General features: G+C 41.2%; 1 protein-coding gene across 1 annotated transcript in view; it reads right to left on the bottom strand.

Moving 5' to 3' along the window:
• Positions 1–19,257, bottom strand: part of LOC109469577 — a 36,190-nt gene extending 16,933 nt beyond the window's left edge. Inside the window, exons 1-29 of the mRNA XM_019768111.1 lie at positions 19,077–19,257; positions 18,520–18,588; positions 17,911–18,046; positions 17,317–17,494; positions 16,644–16,869; positions 15,960–16,078; positions 15,380–15,536; positions 14,656–14,934; positions 13,967–14,160; positions 13,366–13,488; positions 12,771–12,959; positions 12,204–12,324; positions 11,560–11,733; positions 10,820–11,057; positions 9,343–9,490; positions 8,686–8,828; positions 7,829–8,123; positions 7,116–7,247; positions 6,474–6,640; positions 5,601–5,824; positions 4,941–5,101; positions 4,564–4,667; positions 4,287–4,339; positions 3,375–3,559; positions 2,643–2,808; positions 2,011–2,198; positions 1,270–1,362; positions 760–871; positions 229–389 (exon numbers count right to left, since the gene is read on the bottom strand). Of these exons, the coding sequence (XP_019623670.1) occupies positions 229–389; positions 760–871; positions 1,270–1,362; positions 2,011–2,198; positions 2,643–2,808; positions 3,375–3,559; positions 4,287–4,339; positions 4,564–4,667; positions 4,941–5,101; positions 5,601–5,824; positions 6,474–6,640; positions 7,116–7,247; positions 7,829–8,123; positions 8,686–8,828; positions 9,343–9,490; positions 10,820–11,057; positions 11,560–11,733; positions 12,204–12,324; positions 12,771–12,959; positions 13,366–13,488; positions 13,967–14,160; positions 14,656–14,934; positions 15,380–15,536; positions 15,960–16,078; positions 16,644–16,869; positions 17,317–17,494; positions 17,911–18,046; positions 18,520–18,588; positions 19,077–19,227 (4,686 nt within the window). The 5' untranslated portion in view covers positions 19,228–19,257. The remainder of the gene's footprint in view (positions 1–228; positions 390–759; positions 872–1,269; positions 1,363–2,010; positions 2,199–2,642; positions 2,809–3,374; positions 3,560–4,286; positions 4,340–4,563; positions 4,668–4,940; positions 5,102–5,600; positions 5,825–6,473; positions 6,641–7,115; positions 7,248–7,828; positions 8,124–8,685; positions 8,829–9,342; positions 9,491–10,819; positions 11,058–11,559; positions 11,734–12,203; positions 12,325–12,770; positions 12,960–13,365; positions 13,489–13,966; positions 14,161–14,655; positions 14,935–15,379; positions 15,537–15,959; positions 16,079–16,643; positions 16,870–17,316; positions 17,495–17,910; positions 18,047–18,519; positions 18,589–19,076) is intronic.
• Positions 19,258–23,168: the final 3,911 nt, after the last annotated feature.

The raw sequence follows: 23,168 nt of genomic DNA, 5'->3' as shown, positions 1-23,168 counted from the left end.
TCAGTAAATATGACATTGTACAGTAGTAGAGGAGATGAATTTATCAAATAAAAAATTAAGAATATGAACTGGGATGTCATAAGCAAAACAAACAATATGTTGGTACCAATGGCAAACGGATACAATTTTTCTTCAAAGTCATTACCTACAGCTGGGATTTACAGTAAGCAAGAATTGTACAAATGTATATTGGATACATAGCTGACACATATATGACTTAGGACATACCTTCAGCATGGTGGAACAGCAGACGAAGGAGTCACCGCTACTCTCCACTTCCACACGGGAGATGGTCTTAGCATCACAGCCCAGAGCCATGCACAGCAGCTTCCAGTCATCACTCACCTTACGGGAGATGATGTCAATGCAGCTGTCACACAGGGCAAAGCCTAATGCAGGGGAGAAAGGGGAATAAAACAGACTAAGTCTTGTAAGACCAAGGCCAGACTTCCAAGCCACACAGGAAGTCACCAGAGGCGTGAAGATAGTCTGCTAGACTGACTGACAAAGAAGAAGACTTGTAGATATACACCCTGGTAGTCCATCATACAACTGTAGTTGAAATTGACTGTTTGTCCTAGACAAATATGTAATTGATACAGACATGCTTCCAAACTAACAAACAAACAAGTATGTGCTTTGACTGGATGAAAAATGTTTTCCTTCTGCATAAAAGTTTTAATATAACCGAGGAGGTCTGACAGAACTGGTAACGTAGCACATTAAGAAGAAATGGATGTGTAGGACATGATGTTGTACCATGTGAAGTCTTGCTGATGGTGACAGAAGAGCCGCAGATGTCCTCACACTTCAGCTTGTTGTTCCAACACTGGCACATCTTACATTCACCCTCCTTCCAGGATGTACCAGGCTACAGGTGCAAACACAATTAAAATATAAATCATTATCGGAACTTAAATAGTAGAGTGGTTTCATTCCTCAAGATAACCAACATCTAGCACACCACAGTCGTCCCTCAGTAAGACATCTGGAGCCGCATAGTTCCCATATACTAGTATAACTTTTATTCAGCCTGTCGGACACACACTCCTTATTAGAACCTATCTGTATGTATTCTTATGGACATGCCATTTAAAAGTAGAGACTTTGAACTGACTACAATTTTTTCTACTGGCAAAAAAAAGGGAACTCTCTGATGATTGCAAAACAAATTAACCAATGTTTCAGCACCAAGGACAGAGCCTGCAATACTTATTAACAAGCCTTAGATACAACTGAAAGACAGGTTTTATGGAAATTACAGCTCACCGGGACAACAGTGCCATCTTCCTTCCTGCATGGACAGTCTTCAGTTGTCACACATTCATCAAGTCCACGCAGCACATAGCCTTCAGGGCAGCCCTATAGATGTAATCAATGAAAATACAACATTTAGAAACAACGTATCAACAGGGGACTGTGATATCTGTCAAAGGTTAACCACATTTTGGATTGGTAAAGCATAAGGTGCATTGTTTTGACACGCAGACAAACAAACAAGCAAAAACAATACTTAACTCACTTAGGGTGAGGTAATAAAATTAGTAAATACATAAATGGATGAATTGTTGATTAAGGTTAGACATCCAGGTAATAAGATATGACAAAAAGCAGTTACTCAAGCAACTGGATATGATTTTGGAAATGGTCAGATATTTAAGGTAGCATCCACTACCTTTCGTCAGTGACACTGGTGAGATCTCAAGATCAACACATATAATATACTAACAAAAAACTATTTATTTATAGTCAAGTCAAGTCAAATTTTATTGCACGATTGTCACGGGTACAATATAACACCCTCAGGTGATGAAAATATGTACGTAAGTATGAAGTATGAAAATAAGGTGAAGACAAATTTTTAATAGTCCAATAGGAAACAAAAGGTTGATGAGTCAAATGAGTCAAATAGTTCCTGTTGTTTCAGAACAGGAGCTTAAGTATAAGAAACTTCAGTAACTTCTCTGGATGAATCGATCAAACATTTGTGAAAAAAGAAAGATCTCTCACCTGGAACTCTCCGCAGTATGGCACACAGGTGTCGTCGTAGCCGTAGGTACACTCAGCACGGGTCAGGCGGAAGGCATGACAGGTCTGGCGACACTTGAAGGCACACTTCACCAGCTTTTCGGGAGGACACTCTGGTTCGCTGGTGGACACTGGAGACTTGGTGGTCACACACACCTCATCATGGCCCTCTGTAGGAGTAAAATATCATTGTCAATTCTTTCCATGCATCATTCAGGCATGAGTAGAAAGATAGTTGATATTGTAGGAACACAACTACAACATTTCAGTTAGGGACAACAATTGCTGTTATACAATGAGAAGTAAACATTAGTTACAAACTATTGATGTCTGCTTAATGATCACCATGATTGTCATTTCCCATATACAGACTCTGAGATGAATTTGACATCATGGTGATATTACATTCTTTTATCAGTTTCAAAGTATTCTTCCATTCTTAGATATACAATTGTCATGATATAAATGCCATAGGATCTAGCTATACAGGACAATCTACTAGAGAGTAATTCATCCAGCAAATGTGTCTAATTTATTACATGCTTTCAGCATCATTTGCATTACTCATACATTTCAACAAGAATGACGCAGTAAAGTGAGAAAGTCTTCCATACCCATGCACTGGCACTTGAACCTGATCTCATAGTCATAGCACTCTGGCACAGGTGACTGCTCATTGTTGTTGCAGGTCAGTCCATTCAGGACATCACACTTCACATTCTGTCCTGCCTGGTTGTAGGGTGTACCATACTCTGCCACACGACACTCAACATCAACCACCTGGAATCATGTATAAAAACAGGTGAATCATAAAGTCTGTAGCAGCCAGAAATAAGTTGTTGCTACTTACAGTAGGGAAACACTTTTGTACTTTCAGTAAAAAGTAGTGGACCTAAATTTGATTAACCATATCCCTGCTGCTGAACACTGTACCCAATACAAATTTGGTCCTGAAAAAGGAAATTGAGTTTTAGCTCACCGAAGAAATACTCTCCCACTGGTCATGACAGAAGAGACAGACACTATGTACATTATTTACAGGTTAATGGTACCAGGAAAATTCCCCTAGCTCTTTTTGACAAGTACCATGGACAGTGGAGCAAAGGACTGTGACCCTTTACAGTAGCATGCATGTCAGGTGGGCAACAACAGATTCAAACTACAAATCCCTTAGTCACTAGAGACAGGGTTGCTAAGCACTGGAATACGCATGCTATGTTAAATGGCTACCTTAACAGGTTGAAGGTTAAAGAATCAAGCTATTGTTATAGGGATTTCAGTGCAACTATTCCAAGAGGTAGAGATCTAAATGTACTATTAAGGACAGATTACATGACAATACGAACCTCCTGATCAAGGCAGAAGCTGTACTGGCGACGCAGCACGCTGAAGGTCTCGTAGTCTCCACCGTTGACACTGTTGGGGTATCCAGCATTCATCCAGTCTGTCCACCCCTCGTTGCACTCTGTGCACACGGTGATCGCTGGGGGCTGGGTCAGAGTAGTGCTGGTGGGGATCCACAGGGTGGAGGCTGGGTTGTGAAATGATATGGAAAACATCAGTTATTGAAACCCCTCTCACAAAGGTGTGATGTTGCAAGTCTGGCAATACTCTATTGTTATTTTCATGGCAAATGCTCTGCAGAACTTCACTTGCTTGTGCTCCCACTTCAAACCTCTTGGCCAGGACACGTTTTGCAACTACTACAGAAACAATTCACCCTTTCTTCCTCCATACTCCATCTCTCAAATGGAATTTCCAAGCTGAAGCTTCTTTCCTAGAACTACATCACTATGGAACAAGCTTCCCTGTGAATGCCTCCCAAATGGGTACAACCTTTTTAAGTCTACGGTAAAGAAACATCTGTCTTTATAGTCCCTTATTGTGACCCAGCCATGAGTGGGTAATATGAGCCTTATTTTGAGGTGAGAATTGTTAAATAAATCTAAAAATGCCAGTAATAAGATAGCTTTCCAATCAATGTATTATATGTAACCAATAAATCAGCACCAAGGACAGATCCTATTATAGTTGTTAAACAAAGTTTCAACTTTTTTGCATGGTAGAAACACACCTAGTAGAAAGAAATCATGTTTATGAGAAGTAATTGAATGATATTGTACAACTACACTGTGAAGTATTGCTGCTTGTTAGGTAGTTACATGTGCATGACCTACATGTAGAAATACCAGACATTTCAATAACAGCGACTATTGTCTTTAATCATATTAATTGTGTGTTCCTTAGTCTGTACTTACTCTCTCTTGGGCATGGCAGACCAAGGCACTCAACCTCATGGTTCACACAGTAGCTGGGGAAAAGAAACATCAGTATAATTACATATAAAAATTGACAGAAATTTTCTGAAGAAACATCCCCAGCAAAAAGGAGTTTTGAGTGTCTAGAGTTAGATGGCGAGTAACAGATGGCAAAATCTTCCATTACCAAATCCTCCAGTCTGCCAGGTTCAAGCTTAAAAAAAAAAACATAGCCAGTCAAATGAGTCACAAATTATACAGATATAGACCAACTTACCAACTCCTGCAGTCATCAGACATGGACAGGATCTTCTCTCCCTCATCATAAGGAACACCATCCAGGGTGATACAGAAGGTACACTCCTCTTCATGCACACACTCCTGTGAGAAGAAACAAAGAAGAAGCATAGAACATTAAAACACACATTTCAAGTCACAATGCAAAATTCAGTACAGTTATATCCACCCTATTGTAGCTTATCTGTCTTCTCTGTCCCTTTCTGAAGGAATAGAAAGACCTGATAGCTACTAGTATACATATATAATAGGGATGGACAACAGACTATGGATATCTACCATACAGCCACTTGTTCTAAGCTCTTTCAGAGGTTTGAATATAGTAAAAGCAGAGAAAGAGATAATTGGAAGACTCACGTATTCCTCGTTCATGTATTTGCCCTCAGGACAGTCGCAGCCCTCCACACACATGTCGCGACACTCGGACTGGATGGTGGCCCAGTGCTTGTGGTTGGCACAGGTCAGAGGGCAAGCGCTCAGACAGGGGTTGTACCTGGTACAGCCTCCACACTGCATGGCTGTGGGAAAACAACATTAGAATATAAGGATTAAGTCTTATCACTTTATTTGTAAGGGCAGAACATCTTGACTGCTCAAACACTCTTAAAGCCACCTGAGAGGATCCTTTTCAAATGTATCAGAAGTACAATAGATAGGGAAATCGTCATCAGATATCACCTCTCTGTGTTTGTATCCTTAAAGCGATTCTAAAGCAAGGTAAAAAAGAGCTTTCCCATCATTGCAATACAGTTAACCATTAATTCAGCACCAAGGACAGGTCCTGCTATATGCTAAAATATTACTATAATTGAAAATCTGATGAAATTTCCTTGATATCGAATGAAATGCATATATTCTTCTTGATCAATCAAATCAAATCAAGAAGTAAAAAAAAAAGGACACAGCATGTCAGAGAGCAAGCTAGTTTCAGCTTTAAAACGTCAAGAAAGAGCATTCTGCAGTGTCCCTGCCCCAAAAATTGTCACAGTTCATTTCTCCACATCGCATTTTACTTACGGCAGAATTCCTGGCTTCTCCAGTGCACGTGCACACCGTGCAGGTTACACTCCTGGGCGTAGGTGGCGACAGAGGTACACAGACACTCGCAGTCACCACCACTGTCACAGCCACAGGCATCAAACACACAGCGCTCGTAGTAGTCCTGGTAGGGCACCTCATAGTGACAGGTCCTGAACAGCTCAGACTTGATGATGGCACACTTCCTCTGGGCCCAGGCTTTCCTGTGTTAGCAAGGGTTTTAAAAGAGTGAGAGTCTTTACACACATGTACCATGGATTCTAATCTTTCCTCATTGTGGTGGCTCTTGCAACTGCAGTACTATTCTGACGTAGTAGTAGAAATTGATAGTGATACTGATGATAGTGTATATCAATTAAAATTGTAGTGTGAGGATAGCTTTAGTCCCTACACTGCATGAGACACACACAAACATAGCAGAAAAACAACTTTCTAATGATTGCAATACACTTAACCAGTATTTCAGCACCAAGGACAGAGCATGCTACACTTGAAGAAATTACAGTTTCAGTAGTAACATTACATAAATCTAGAGAAAATGAACATATTCTTCTCAGTCAAACAAAAAAAAGTGAATGCCAAGCTAGTATACCACTTCTGTAGACATCATAGGTCAAGAAAAATATTCAGTGGTGTTATTCAATGATACTTATGCTTACAGATTACTTCCACAGTAAAAATGACTACAGCAAAGCACAATACAGTATGACAGTGTAACTGATTTAATTTTAGTAAATCATCATGTCTTAGAAGCTTGTTTGAGGCTTAACACTAACAAGCATCTATAAGCAGAATTTCACACACTCTTAAACTGCATCATTTTGATAAACTATGTTGAGCAGCTCCCCCTACCTGTGTGGGTGGAGAGTGCAGGTGTCCTTGATGACTCCAGCATCAGCACAGTAGTCATGGATCTTCCAGGCATTACCAAACTCTGTCTCCAGCTCTGTTGTCAGGCCGTTAGGCATAAGGAAGTCATCCTGCTGGTCTCCGTTGTAGTTACCACACAGACCTTCCACCTGTTACAAATGTACATGTACTAGTTAGGGAAGCTTCACAACACTTTACAAGAAACTGAAGATTTCACTTGCAAAAATATGTTGGGTTTTTGTGATCTCAAAGTTCACCCCCGGGCCCCATTTCTTGTGTCTGACCTTTTGACCTCCTAAACATTTACATGCTGCCTGTCAATCTTCCATACCACATACTGCCAACCTACTCTCAAGTTCATCCCATTTCCTGTGTCTGATCGTTTGACCTCATGTCATGCTGCCTGTCAGTCTTTTCCCCACCCACGTGCTGTCAACCTGCTGTCTATGCAGACACACAATCTACGGCCTAGCCATCCAAAACAATACCTCTATACATGGAAGTAACAAACATAATGCAAGTTACACATCCGTGCATTGTAACTATAGACTGATAGTTAGTATTATAGCTTCAATGGTATCAAATGTGAGTTGAATGTTAATGTGTTTATCTATGACTACCTACCTTGCCCTTGTGCACTGTCTCCAACTTGATGTAGACACGTGTGCCCCTGTCCCACTGCAGAGTGACACCGATGTCTGTACGCACAAACACGTACAGTCCAACTTGGGCCACTTGGAATGGTGTGTCTCTCTCCTGTATATGGCAAGAAATAAACATTACATTCTACATGTACCTCTTGAAATGAAAACTCACCTGCATTTCTTTACTAGAATAAATACTGTAAACCTAAAATACTGTAAAGTTTTGACAGTCTTATTTCATTTGGTATCTTTATTAGGTATATGATATTACTTACTACCTACATGCAGTGTAAGGTTTTTGTGAATACCATATGAAGCTATGGCGTTGCTCGTGGCAGCTGGATATGGTAAAAATGGCAAACAAAAAACATTTCTATGTAATGTACAATATAGTCTAGACTTAAACACTAGCCAGACTATGAGAAATGTGGATCATACTAAAACTGTTTAGAAACCATTGTCATTATCTGTTTTATAATTATACTTCATAGATGGCAGCAGACAATGCAGCAAATAAAAATACACATACACATACACCAACATGTATCTATAAACCTAGTACATGGGCCAGTGTAGGTTGGGTGCAGATAAATTTTTGTACATGCACAGCCCCAACTTTACCTGCACTAAGGTACATGAACCCAGTACAAATGTATTTCGTGCCCTGCTAGCCAATAAGTTCTGCTGACAAACCTTTGGCACATCCTGTCCCCTGACAAGTGTCAGTGTCTTCTGACTGTCTCCCTCTCCGATGGTGAAGATGATGGACTTGGTGCAGGTGACACCGCTGGTACCACAGGGGATGTTCTCAGACGAGATGGAGAACTGCTGGGCGTTGTTACCCGTGCTCCTGGCGATGACGTACTCACACTCGCCCTGGAAGTCGTACTGGCGACCATCGAAGGACTTGAAGTGAGGGTCTCCGTAGGCTGAGCAGATACCGGGGCACTCGTTGTTCTCACATGTCCAGGTACGGCCAGAGCAGGTGCTGTAAAACATTAGGATATTTGGTTAATGAATAGGAAAGGAATATACATTGTACATTGTACCTTGGAGTACTGCAAAACATTTGATCTATTATTATTAGTAACTCTTTGGTCTTTCTAAGCTACATGTACTCTTTGCAGGTACATGTAAGTTGGGTAACATAGAGTATGTATTTTGCATCAAATTGCAGTTTGTGTAGATATTATGTTCAATGCTTTACTCAGTGTATGATAAAATGACAGTGTAGGAGCAGACTCACCCAGTTTTTGTGCTATTATATTGCATGTAGGAGGAAATAAGAGAGGACTCACACAGTTTGTGTACTAGATAATATGTTCAATGTTTTACTCAGTGTATGCGGAAATGACAGTAGAAGAGAAGACTCACCAAGTGCTACAGTTTATGAGGAAATACGGGAGGACTCATTGAGTGTTACAGTTTGTATAGATGTTATGTTCAATGTTTGACAGTGTATGAGGAGAGTATAAGGGTGAACTCACCAAGTGTTACAGTTTGTGTAGACATTATGTTCAATGTTTTACACAGTATTAGAGAGGACTCACCAAGTGTTACAGTCCACCATCATGGTCTCTCCATCGTGGTAGCTGCGACCACCGTGGTAACATGGGCAGTCACTGGGAGTGACACAGTTAGCACCATCCCACACTGTCATGTTGTTACACTCACAGCCAGCAATACACTTGCCCTAAATATATGTAAGTGTAAAAAAAAAAACATTATTGCTGATGCATAGTATTACTAAAGGACAACTTTAAAAGAACTTATAGTATCATTAAATGATAGAATTTGTGCTCCATAGATAGTTCCACTTGATACAGAGTGACGGGGGTGCCCATCTCATTTTTTTAGCCCTTGGGCTACACAGTTGTGCAAGCACTATAACATGGGGCTAGTCTACTGGTACATTTGTAGGATTGTGTGTTTGACCTTCCTATAATCTTTCTCAAAGATGCTGCGTGCTAAGCAGAGGAAGCAGTACAATGTACCATTTTTAAAGTCTTTGGTATGACCCGGCAGGGACTTGAACCCACAACCTCCCAGTCTTCCCATTCTGTTTTAGCCATTGCACTGGTAAATTAGATTGAAGATAAATGTTTGCATAGATAGAGTTAGCACTTCCTAGTTTTTCTTCAACATCATAACTGTACAACATATTAAATCTATTTGTTCTTTTGTACTGGGTGTAACTGTTGACCTACCCTTGGACAGCTGAGGTATGGCATATGCATGTTGCTACAGGTGCGAGGACAGTTGCTCTTGCAGTTTGTCCACTCCATGTGGGGAGGGCACTCCTCCTCCTGTGGGCACTCGTTGTCAGTGCAGATCCACTGACCCTTGTGGCACTCACTGAAAAAACATCATGCAGCGTTGGAGCATTTCTATCATAGATATCTTCAGTTTATACATTTGGTACTGTGCACTTACAGATAGTAAGTGCACAGTATCAAAAACTTCCTTCCTCAAGCATAATGTGGGATCATAAAAGACCACCTCTACAAGCCAGCCATCTGGCCATAACAACCTTTTTTCCTGGACCCAAGTTTTTTCCCATAGAGGTAGCATTAAGGTGCTTGCCTAAGCTTGTCCAATTCTTGATGGAGTTGGCCAGCTGCCATTGATTTTGACAGCATGACAGTCTTTGTGCAATGTAAAATGCTTCCTACGCTGTATGAGACACACTCAGGCTATACATACACGTCAAACAACTAGCAGAAAAACAAGTTTCCAATGACTGCAATACATTTAACCAGCAATTCAGCACCAAGGACAGCATATGCTACACTTAAAGAAATTACAGTTTCATTGATCACGTTACATGAAACCTTGAGAAAATGCACATATTTTTTCTTAAGGCCACACCAATTTAATTTCTTGGTTAACGGATCCGCCGCTTCATTTTTTTCTGATTTGCAAATAAAAATAAAAATTCAGAATCAACTGCAAAATGCTCCTATTTTGCCCTGAACAGTTGAAAACAGTCCTTTTCTTACTACTTGTTACAGTCATTCCATCTTTCAATGCAGTAGTATCATTAAAAGTTCAAAATTCATTGTTTAAATTTTGAACCAGCCTGGTGTGTTGACTTCATGGCTCCTATCTTACCATTTTGGGCCATAATAGGATACCTTGGCCTGTTTTTACTTTTATTTTTTTTTCGCCCGCCCGCTCCATTATTTTTCTAGAAAAATCCGTTAACCAAGAAATTAAATTGGTGTGGCCTGATCATGAAATAAAAAGAGCGATAGCATGACAGCTGCCATTGATTTTGACAGCATGACAGTCTTTGCACAATGTAAAATGGCTCCGCACAGGTCACTTTGGGTCAATTGGGCAGTCTACTGTAAAATTAGTGGAAAGTTTACTGGGATTTTCTAGTTCACTGTCAAGTTTTGTCACCATGCTTTTTGTATAAGAAAGCCAGTTGTCCAAGAAGACCACATTTCCTAGGCCCCCTGGGTCATATCTCAATACAAGTCCGGTGTTCAGTCTATCTTGGCTTGGGCGGGCTCCCTTCTGTCGAGTAGATGTTCCCTGCTGCCCAGTTCAACTAGGATCCCGGTAGGAGTTTTGCACAACAGGTTTGATTAGCCTACCATTTGACTGTCTAGGATTATGAAAATGCATTTTTCCCTTCTTCCCTTCTTACGGACAGAAGTATTAACATGATCCACTTACCAGATGTTGCACTCCTGCATGACAGTGTCTCCAGCCTTGAATGCCTGTCCCTGGTACAGACACACACACTGCTCCACAGGGACACAGTGACCGTCATAGTCCAGCACCAGGTCATCAGGGCACATGCAGCCTTCCACACAGTGTTCCTCACAGTCGTGGTTCTGGGCCAGGGCACCACAGGAGGTGCGACAAGCCTTACCACAGGACTTGTAGACCAGGGAACCAGTACACTGCAGCTCTGTAAGATATAGGATTGTGCAATGTTATTTAGTATTGATATATTACATATTAAGGAAGAATAGCTAACAGAGATGTCTTGAAGTTAAATTGTGGATCCTGATAAAGTCAAATGAGTCAATTTACATGCAGCTTGTAGACTTCTCCATCTTAAATCTTTTTTGTTAACAGATATGGACAACTTAGTCCATATCTGTTAACAAAAAAGATTTATTCACAACCATTTATTTTACATTGAGCCAATGTTTCGATGAACGTCCGTCATCTTCATCAGGATAATATGACTGGAGCTAAGTGTTACATGATTCGCTGTGCACTGGAGCTAGGTGTTACTGGTTCACTATGCACTGAAGCTTAGTGTCGTAAAGCAATTGTGACATACATCAGTATTGTTACAACATTGTGTTACATGCAATACTAAATGTAAGTATTGTATGAATACAGATAGAGCTAACATGGTCTCAAATGTGAAGATTGTTTCTGACATTTCTTCTCAAGCTTACCACACTCGGTCACTTGGCTTCTCCAGTCCAGCACAATTCCTTGCTTGGCACACATGTGTGCGTAGTCAGCCAGAGCATCACAGAACGGGCTGATACCTGAGTTCACCTCAGTGGCACACACATCGTACATGCAGTTGTCGTAGTAGGCCTTGAAATTCACAGCCTCATGGCACTCTGTGGAATGGAAAGGTGTTACAAGATCAATCATCAAGCAAAACAGGATTTAAACATTTTTGTGGAAAAGTTAGACCATCACAAATGTCATGGAAGAAAACTGGCACTAACAATATAGCTTCATTTCTAATGACAATCAGAAAAGCTTAGTGCAGGCTTGAATTAAATGCTTATTATGACTTAAGTCAAAATGTGATGAACTATAAATTTCATGGCTTAATATACAATGTAGGAACAGTGACTGTAAATATCTGACACATTTCACTTTTAGGTAAAAGTTAGACCATCACAGATGTAAAAATGGTACTAACAAAATAGTTTTATTTCTATAATGAGAAAAGCCTATGCAGGCTTGAATGAAATGGTTATCATAATTATAATTATAACACTTAATAATACTAAAAATACTAAAATGCAGTTTTTACAACTTGCTACACATTCAAATACCAAAAATTAACTGTGATACTTACGCCTGAAGGGTTCTTTCTTCAGGATAGCACACTTTGCTGTTGCTGTCAGCCTACGCTGAGTGTACATGTCACAGGGATGGGACTCCTCTTGCATGGAGATGTCAGGACACAGCTCCTCAACCTACAAGATAATGACATCTTATTAGTATCTATCATAGTATTAAAAAAAAGACAAAATGCTATGATGGCATAGTAATGGCTCTGCTAGTGATCATGTGGTCTTAATCGATGAAAACCTCATGCTTGGTATGGTTTCCTAAACATCCAATTTTATAGCCTGTGTACCATCCTGGTTAGTTTACAAGTTGCTATCGGATGATCAGTAGTGACTGTGGGAGCAGGCATACACTAACCAGGATGGTACCCAGGCTACCAATTTTTCAGTCATTGGTATATACTAATTTTGTTTCCTTGCAAATGATGCTTCAATGGTCATTGTGTTCTGTGAAGATTTAGTATTGACAATGATTTGATGACAGTAATGAGAAAGTCCATGGGACAGAAGTGAGCGTGGAAACCGTGGATATAAAGGTATCGTGAAAAAAATAGAAAATCACAGTATTTTACCTTCCACTTGTTGGCAAAGGCGACGTGATGTGACTCGATGTCCTTGCTGAGTGTGTAGAAGTCATCAAACTGCTGGTTGTTGAAGTTACCACACAGACCCACCATGGTGCCCATCAGGTCAGGGGTCGCCACCACGTAAACCCTGTTACTGCCGTCCCACAAGATCTTCAGTCCATTGTCAAGGGTCACCTGAAGTAAGGGTGATGAAGTAATGAAATAAAGAGTGTACTCTTTAGAACTAGAAGAAGAGAATCATAATAGTATGATGTTAAAGTTTTTTTCCAACACAAAGATCACAAAGGGATAAAATTTTCAATGACCACTGTTGCCTTCATCAGGATAATTAATGACCAATCGCGTTCCGAACATAAACTTGTGAGAGTTTGGTCATTATGATTAACCAATACAGATGAAATTTCTTTTGTGATAAAAAAAGAAGAAAACTTTAAGACAGGGCATAAGTTTTGTAGTTAAGCTTGGCTACTTGTCTTTTATTCTGGTCACTTGTCTTTTATTCATCCAGATAAATACTGTACAACATCTTTGCTTTACCTAACGTTTTGTAAAAACAGGGCAGGCAGAAGACAAGACTTACCTTCTGGAAGAGTGAAGAAACCCTCTCAACGTAGAATCCTGGGGCAGCATAAGGCAGAGAGGTGATCTCATATCCTCCATTCAGCATCAGGGAGTGGCCTGTGGTCATCTTCAGAGTAGAGCCCTGGACAGCAACAATTGTTCGAAGATTAGTAACTTACATCTACATGTAATTTTCAGGTGGTTACAAATACATGGCATTTTTTGGGGTATAAAAGTACAAAAAAAATATCCTCAATAACAATCTATATTGATTTACTTGCTCGGCTTACATTGACAACAGCTGGGTTTGTCCAACTAGTCATAAACTGTTGTGAGGTGCTAACCCTGGGGAAAACCCTGATTGTTAGTTTATACAGTCATACAATGGACAAAATTTACACTCAGCATATATACATTGAATCAAACAATTGTAAATTTATACAGAATTTTCAAAATTACATTTAAAAAAGGGTTTCCTTGTACTTTGATGCATTTCAAACTTTAAGTTTTGACAAACAGTTAAGGAAAGATGAATGTTTTGTCAAGATTTGCATGACAGGAAAATTGGAGCACAGTAATGAAAAATTAATAGATATTTCTGAAAGTGTCAACAATCATACCTGAGTCTTGATGAGCACAGAACGGTAGCAGAATCCAGAGTTGCAGTCATGGTTCTCCACGATGACATTGTAGGTCTCAGCCAGGCGCATGTCAGGGTTACTCATCAGCAGGGTGTAGCTGCAGTCTCCAGCAAAGTCATACTGCTTCCCATCAAAGGTGGTGTAGTGACGGTATCCAGTGGTGGAGCACACGGCTATCAGGAACAGAGTAATATTTGCATTAATTGGCGATGATACAAGTTGTTACAAAGTCTGCATGAGCATAGGCAGATCAAGCTGGTATACGGCTGACCCACACAAAAAGTACAGACCTACATGTTAATACAAAATGAAAATTAGAATCTAATATATAAAATACAAATCCTGCAGTCCAACATGACTGTTGTTTACCTTTTGTTGCCTGACTAAATGTAACCATGTCGTGTCGTTATATGAAAGTAGATTAGCTTCTTAGAAGAGTTAGAACTGTCACCTCTTAGAGTAGACCTGTTAGGCATTGTTAACATCTACCATCTATGTAATGTAACTTTGCCATATGCTGTACTCATTACAATTGTGTTGCAATAAAGTTCTTCTGTTGTATTGTGAACATCTATGCTGGGCTCCATCGGAAATCAGCTCTTACAAGCTGAATGGGCTACCTAGCCACTTTATGATGAAATAGATATTTATTAAATGAATGATCTCACCTTCACACTGTTCCTCAGTACACCTCCACTTTCCGTTCAGACAGTAGCACTGGTTGCAGTCCTGCTGGATACGCGACCCCGGTGCGTACTCCGTACCACGGTACTGACAGGGGCACTCCTCACGTGGGATGCACTGGTTGTTGTGCAGGAAGGTCCCGCTGGGGCAGTGACAGCCGTCCACACAGTGGTTATCCACACAGTCGTAGGTGTGGGAGTAGCAGGTCTGGGGGCAGGAGCTACCGCAGGGGTCATACACCATGCCATTCTGACAGGTCATACCTGGCAAGGGACAGAGCATTTCAACAATTCATTATGTTGATCACTATAATCTTTGAAAGTTTGACATAAAATGACTGGTAGACCACAGAGAAATTTATTTCTGATATAGAATAAAGCAGCTGAGAGATTAAACTTTCCACATACTAGTATACACAAATGTACAAAAGACGAGAAGAAGACATATCTCATCTCAGCTATTCTGGAATATCACAACAGTCTGGAGGTTAAGCATGCTAACACAGAAGAAGAGATATCTTACAAGAACAGTCAAGAGGTTAAATTTGATGAATATATCTCACCAACTTAAACTTAAACTTCATAAAGATAGAAACTTCATAAAGATAGAGAAGAAGAAATATAACAACTGATACAGAAGAAAAGATACATTGTATCTCTCCACAATAGTTCAGAGCTTTAATTTGATACAGAAGAACAAACATCTTACCACAGCGGTCTGGGGCCCTCCAGGCGATGCTGATACCCTGACGTGTGCACTCGCGGAAGTAAGCCTCCATGGAGTCACACTCCAACGACGTACGGTTAGAAGCACCAAAGCAGATGTCCTCCTTACAAGCCTCAAAGTACGGGTTCGGATCCACCATCTAAGTCAACAGATGCCAAAAAGGGTTATGTTTCTCTAGTATGTATAAGACTTGGGAGTGTGTTGAAGATACCAAATCTTTTTGAGTGCAGTCTTCTCTGTAAGCACATGCATTGTTATGTTACCTTGCCAAGTCTGTATGTATAATTTGATTTGACCTAACAGTGTGTTGAGCACCAAAGGATGCAAGACATTGCACTGGAGGCACGGCAATCCTAGGGGAAAATTTTGAAATCTTTTGAGGGGAAATTGTTACTGGTAGACTAAGCTTACACTAATGGCATTTCTTTCCAAGCCAATTTTTGTCCCTAAGATGACAGATTGGGCAAACTTTTTGTCTGTTGTGAGTAGCAAAATTCTGTCAAATGACAGAAAGACCAACAATGGCTAGAACACTGCTTTGCAAGTTTAACTGTAGATTTACCTCAGTGCAGGCAGTGTTCATGAGATAACTGCAGCCGTTGATGGCAGAGATGGAGCGAGCGTACCTCTCCTCTGTGTTGGACTGACAGTAGGTGTCAGTGGAGGCATCTGGGCAAGAGTCTGTGACCAAGACATGTACAACACCAAGGTTAGGCCAAACATCAGGGAGAATATAAAAGAACACACTACTACAGAGCTATCTCATCATCACCATCATAAGTTATCTAGTAATGGTATGACTTTTTTGTGTCTTCTTATAAAATACTGTATATTGTTCATGATATAGGTGGTGGTGGGCAGTAGAAGTTAGAATGGTAGTAGAACACACTTGTACAGTAAGTACCTACAACTGTATATACTTTTGGAACGTAGCAAATAAAAGTTTATCTAACAAAGCAATTAACCTAACATCAATGGAGTGAAAAAGAGATATGTAGTAAATTGTTATTCAATACACACAGACAAATAATAATGGCCAAAGACTAGCACACTGAGTTATGCTGTACATATAGTGGCAAGAAGAAGTACTCCAGTCCAAAGAAGAAGTGTCTAGTAGTAATCAAACGTAAGCAAGGTGAGGGAAGTGCTGGTTGCGTATAAGAAAATTTTAATATCCTATACTTTAGAAATGTATTTAAGAGTTAACTTTTTAATATATGAATATAGAATAAGAATATTTTCTGACCGGAGAAGCTGTCTGGCATCTTCCAGCTGTTGGCAAACTGTGCAAGGGAGTATGCCACGTTGCCGTGGATGTCAGTGAAGTCATCGGAAGGATCTCTGTTCCAACGACCACACAGACCACAAGTCTTATCAAACAGTGGTTCTGACACCCAAACGAAGATGGCCTCTTCTCCGTCCCACTCAATCTTGAAACCGAGACCGCTTCGGAGCATTACGAATCCCGCAACCTATGAAAATATGTGTTAAATGAATTAATGAATAATAAATGGGCGGACGGACAGATGGAAGGATGGATGGATAGATGGATGGATGGATGGATGAAGAGCTGTTTTTGAACCTGTCTTAATAAAGACTCAACTTCAACCAATATATTGAGATATTCTTGAATGGGTCAAAATGTAGAAAGCATATCCAGGCATTTAGGTCTATGTATAACAGTTCCTAGGGCTAAACACAACATTCTTCTTCTTCTTCCTTTATGCCCACGATCATGAAAATGATCATTCTGGCATACTCTTTTTCACCTGAGTGGAGTGAGAAAAGTGTCTTTGCCAATGGCAAAAGATCAGTGACATAGCAGGATTCAAACCCAGAACCTCTTGGTTCTGAGACCACATTCCAAAGGTTGATTAAAACTAGATCTGTAAACAACAGTGTCCTAAACAATTACTGACCTTCTCGATGACGGTTCCAAACATGTTGGTGGGAATCTTGACCTTGTCCTCGCCGTGATACACCGATGGCCCCTCAGCGTCGTTCCTCATGACCAGCGTCTCCTGTCCCAGGAACACTGTCACGCTACGCTGACACTTGGTCGCAGGCCGGCACTGGCGGTCGTTGTGTACATGGATGCTGTACAGATATGGACAGTTGAATTAGGTATCTGGGTACATTAATGCTCCAGCTACATAATCTAAATAGTTAAATAACCATCAAGATCCTACATTGATATCAAACAACAGATGAATCAATGAGTGAATAAATAAATGATGAAACAAAGGAGGAAAGGAAGGCTGGATAGAAGGAAGGAAGGAAGGAGGGTAGTACCAAAGGGAGGAAGGAAGGAAGAAAGGAAGGAAGGAAGGCAGGAAGGAAGGAAGGAAGGAAGGAAGGAACGAACGAACGAACGAACGAACGAAGTAACGAAGGAACGAAGGAACGAAGGAACGAACGAACAAACGAACGAACGAACGAACGAAGAAACGAACTTAATTCAGGTTGCTTTAAGTGACTGTTGTGAAGTTAGACTTAGCTGATATCTAATTTACCTGAAAGTGAGGTCAAAGCAGTCCTTTGCCAGCACGTAAGAACAGGTGCCCTTGAAGTTGAAGATGCGCCCGTCAAATGTGCGGAAATGGTGCTGTCCCCAGGTTGTACACATGCCAGCCTGTGCCGAGATGTAGGCTGAAGGGGGCATGGCATGCGGGTTACTTCACTGTACCATTAAACTTGTTAAAGACGTTAAAACTGCTAGCTGGTTTCATCGCTTTTTTATAATGCACACACACACACTCATGCACGTAGACACACACAAACAAACAAACACACACACACACGCACGCGCGCGCGCGCACACACGCACGCACACACACACACACACACACACGCACACACACACACACACACGCGCACACACACACACACACACACACATGCACACTGAAAAAAGTTACGATCTTCTATCCTAACATTTACTTAGAGGCTAATCTAGAACAAATGACAATATTTCATAAGGTTTGAACTCTTGATGGGATCAGAGCTCTACCGCCTTGCACATCATTACTCAAACAGTGACACACTATCTATGATCTATCGCTGGTTGATCTATCGGCTTATCTGGCTGTATACTAGTATGTACTAAATTTGAATGTACTTACTCCTGTGCCTTACACCGGCGACCACTGGAGCCATGCTCTTGCCGGGAGTGACCGCAGGCAGCATCTCCGCTGTGGAGAGGTGGGTGTACGTTAGATACATGTCTGGAACTGCGAGATGCTTCAGTAAGCTTCTGTTGTCCTCTCCGGGTTTGAAGAAGCATCGTGAGAAAATCGCGGGAATGCTGACCCGGCTTTGCTCCGTCACTTCCGGGTCTTTGGAAGTTCGCGGGAATTTTTGGAATAGTCCACTATTCCGGACATGACGACTCTTTGTTAAACTCTTTTATCCACGTTCCCTTAAGCAAAATGAATTTCTTACGCTCAAAGTATGATATTTAAGAATGTTATATACTCATGAGGTTGATTTGGGGGAATTAAAACACTCTTAATGTCATAGCTTTAGAAATTGCCAAGTTTCATATTGGAACCCCTACTTATGCAGTGCACTCACCCTACCCAGAACCCTTTGCTCCCAGGAGAATTACCAAGTTCTGACAAACTATTTTTGATGTTGATAAATTTCGACGAAATGTCGATGAAAGCGTTTTTCAACTCACGGATACACTCCGGGAACCCGCCGGCTGGCGACCACTGTCCGGACGTGGAGTCACAGACGTAGGACTGGGAGATGGGCGTGGCGAACTGGTAGCCCTTGCGGCAGGTCGGGAAGCACATCTGCTTGTCGTTGGTGACGTTACACGACAGCATGCCGTTCACCGGGGGATCCGGTGTGGCGCACTCCACCTTACCAGCTGAAGTGGGAAACAGTTTGTTGAAAGAATGAATGAATAAGTGAGTGAGTGAGTGAGTGAGTGAGTGAGTGAGTGAGTGAGTGAGTGAGTGAGTGAGTGAGTGAGTGAGTGAAGGAAGGAATAGGTGAATAAATGAATGCATGAACGAACGAACGAACGAACGAGTGAGTGAATGAATGATTGGGTGAGTAGGTGAATGAGTGAACGAACGAGTGAATGAATGAATGGACGAATGAATGAACGAACGAGTGAATAAATGGACGAATGAGTGAACGAACGAGTGAATGAATGAATGGACGAATGAATGAACGAACGAGTGAATGATTGAATGAATGGATGAATTTATAAATGGATGGATGGATGGATAGATGAGATGGGAAGCAAAAGTACATGAGAACAAAGACAGTTTTCTTGGAGAACGAAAATCTAAATCTTAAACAGAATAGTTATATACTGCCCCTCATGAGCATGAAACCTTGAACTTACAAAACAAATTTTAAGAATCGGTGTGGGATTGCGAAATCAGGACCTAGCGGATTAACGTATTGATTTATACATTTGATGTCTCCGTCTCAAGTGTTTCGATTGCACTTGCGGTACTTGAGTGTCTCCACTTGGGCCGTGAGCAGCCTTATGAAAGCGCCACCTGTTGGCTCTTGAGTCAAGTGCACTATTCTGTGACGTTCATGAAATGAATCCGCAATATCAGATAACAGTTATGAAACGTGACTCTGCGCGCGTTGCTATACGCTGTTCTTCATACATTCGCCACATGAAATAAGCAGTGAACTATAGCATCTACCAGGCTTCGTGAAGCGGCTGGAAAGAGTAGAACTGGCCAAAGATACAGATGATATGCCTGGGGAGTTGGTCCGCACTAAGAGAACAGTTTGCCGCTCTCCCCAGGCATATCCCCGGGTCAATTTTTACTCTTTCCAACCGCCTCCCGAAGCTTGGTAGAGGCTAAAGTGAACTATACAAAACAGATATCAAAATGGTGTCATATAGTGTCCACAGAAATCTGAATCTGTTCGCCCAGTCAGGGGCAGACTATGTGTAATCCGATTTGCCCCATAGCAAGTTGGATGGCACCCAGGCTATGGGCAAACGGCATTTAGTATAAAGACTTGCCATTGGTGCGTTTCAGAAGTGGTAGCCGGAGGAAAGTTAGCGGTACTCACCGATGCATGGTGGGAATGATTCTCCCAGCAACCCTGGCGACCATTTGCCGCTGGCGAACTCACAAACGTACGTGCTGCCCACGGAGTGTCTGGGGAGGAAAATGGAGAAAAATCAGCATATTTTGTCTCATTTGTGTGCGTGTATTCTTTTCATAAGTGAATCTTAATGTCGGAAGAATATGTTAAAGGCATCCAATGCGATTTCAGAGCAGCAAAACTTGAAATATTCTGAATAAGGCAATCTTTATGATATTGACACATATTGCTTTACATTATTAGCACATTTCAATTAGTATTTCATACTTGGGTATTTGGCTGCAGAAACAAGCCCCAATATGTCTTGAGTCTTTTATTATATGGGTGGTACCCTAAAATCAGCCAAGGGCCCTTCCAGTAACAATATTCCGTCAGAATGTTGGGTATTTTTGCTCCATTAGGGTCAATATACATTGGGATACTTTTGATAGTGTGGTTTCAACTCAACTAGATAAATGACTAGAATATTGACTTTGAAAAATCGGGTTTCCCAGCCCTAAATCTGCATTGGATGTCTTTAACTAACACTTAGAGCAACTGGTTACTCTCGTGATTATACAGTTAATAGAAACTGCTGTGGCCTTGTACTGAGTATCCTGGGAGCCAGACTAGACATCGAGTCGTTGGCCAGTTCCCTTCGGTGGCTAAAAGCACTAGGCCCGCATGTCAAAATTACCGGTACGGGGGGAAGTTGAGCTCGAGGAGAAATGCCGGATATCTAGTCTGGCTTCAAGATATGCACTGAGCAAAAACTCGATAAAACAAAAGAAATGAAAATCGGTATCAAAACGAAATGACACAACTGTTCTCCAGAAAACGTTCTAATCATCCCAATTTGAACATGGACGGCTGGCCTAAGCGTTTTCTTTCCTTTCACACTTCGAGATCATATTTCTTCCCCTGTGTAATCATATCCCAGTAAGCTAGCTGTATCATTTTTTTCTAATTAAACATCCATTTTTTTTTGCTTCACTAAAGTTGACTTATTACGCAAAACTGCCTTAGTACATGCAATCTGGTCCTTCCATAATCTTGTTTTTCATAACTAGAATTTTCTAGAAATCTAGGTCGATACTGTTTGTCAAACAAATCAATTAAAATCGATGGGTAACCAAGACAACCGCCAAAGTTTACCATTTTCATTATCTGACAACCTTTTGTGTTGATTTAGAGTTTGGGATCGATATATCAGGAGTGCCCTTACCCTGTTTTCATAAAACACTTCAATTACACTTCAGTGAACGGCTATTGTTACAGAATCATTCTTTTGGTTCCACCCGAGAGGACCAAGTTCCGTGATAGCTTGGTTCAATGGTTCTCCATTGCCCACCAGCAGGACTAAGTTGTTTTGAGATAATACTTTGTTGTAGCCGCCAGTTGTGTAAGGCTGACGTGCGCATGGGTTGATGTGTTGACAACCAAATTAGGTAATGCCAATTTGATAACAGTCAACCTGTCCAAGCCAGCCACCCAGGGGACCGAAGAAGAGAGGTCACCTTGGACAGGTGGTCTCCTTGAAGAGGGTCGCCTCGCAACATGACTGAGACATAACTGGTTTCCAAGTCCAGATGTTTTAATGTCAAATGCTGCACGCATCTTCAGTTCTGTGGTGAATGCATGTGGGGAGGATGGCACATGGAACAATTTACGTCGAACAAAAAAATTAGCCAGCAGTTAAATTTTTCTTGGGGGGAGGGGGCGGATGAAAATTCATGCACGCGCGGATGTCATCCGTATAATCAAATCAACATGGCCTTAACACAAACGCAGTGATGTTCTCTGTGGGTAGCCGTCAGCGATCATACGGATTATACATTCGGATTTTGTAACACTGGTGACGTCTTTAATGGATGGCTTACACAACCTCCGTGTTATGAAACAGATTATCACAGCCTCCTACATAGAGGGATGTTTTGGCTTATCATATGTGATGCACTCTGATTAATATTGCTTATCTGATTTGATTACGTCCGCTTTCTGACAGTCATCCAGTCTGAAATTTGTCCATGGAATACTGATCATACTCGTAAGTCCCTCCTCTTGCGCAATCTGTATCTGCCTAGCCGGTATAACCGCCCTTCGGCGTAACACACCAGCTTCGCAGGCATACGGCGCGGCTTGTTACACCGAACGACGTGTTACACCTAGCCTTTGAACATCTAAACCTAAACGTTGCTTAAAGCTATCTAGTTTGGATACCCCCACTGTACTTGGTGACAGTGAGTTCCACTCTACGATAGTAGTAAAGTAAAATTGGTTGATAACATCGGTACTTGAAGGCATGGCTATTTCTTGTTCTTTTCTGAGCTGGTATTAGGTACTTGGTAGTTGGTACACCCACCAGTTTATTAGTCATTTTGTACATCATAGTCTGGATTCCAATCCAGTTACGTATGTTCTAAAACGCATCTCTTCTACTCACAGGGAAATGTTTTGCTGTGTACGCACCTAAACCCAGCCCCACAGTTGATGATGCAGATCTTGTACCAGTTTATTAGTCATTTTGTACATTATGCATAGTCTGGATTCCAATCCATTTACGTATATGTTCTACAACACATCTCTTTTACTCAGAGAGAAATATTTTGCTGCGTACGCACCTAAACCCTGGCTCACAGTTGATGGTGCACATCTTGTACCCGTTGGCACTGTCACAATGCACCGTACCATGGTCTAGGGG

Source organism: Branchiostoma belcheri, unplaced genomic scaffold, assembly GCF_001625305.1.
Source record: "Branchiostoma belcheri isolate BF01 breed outbred unplaced genomic scaffold, Haploidv18h27 scaffold209, whole genome shotgun sequence".
Classification (NCBI taxonomy): Eukaryota; Metazoa; Chordata; class Leptocardii; order Amphioxiformes; family Branchiostomatidae; genus Branchiostoma; species Branchiostoma belcheri.
The sequence above is the reverse complement of the archived record's forward strand: the minus strand, read 5'-3'. Positions and strand labels throughout refer to the sequence as shown.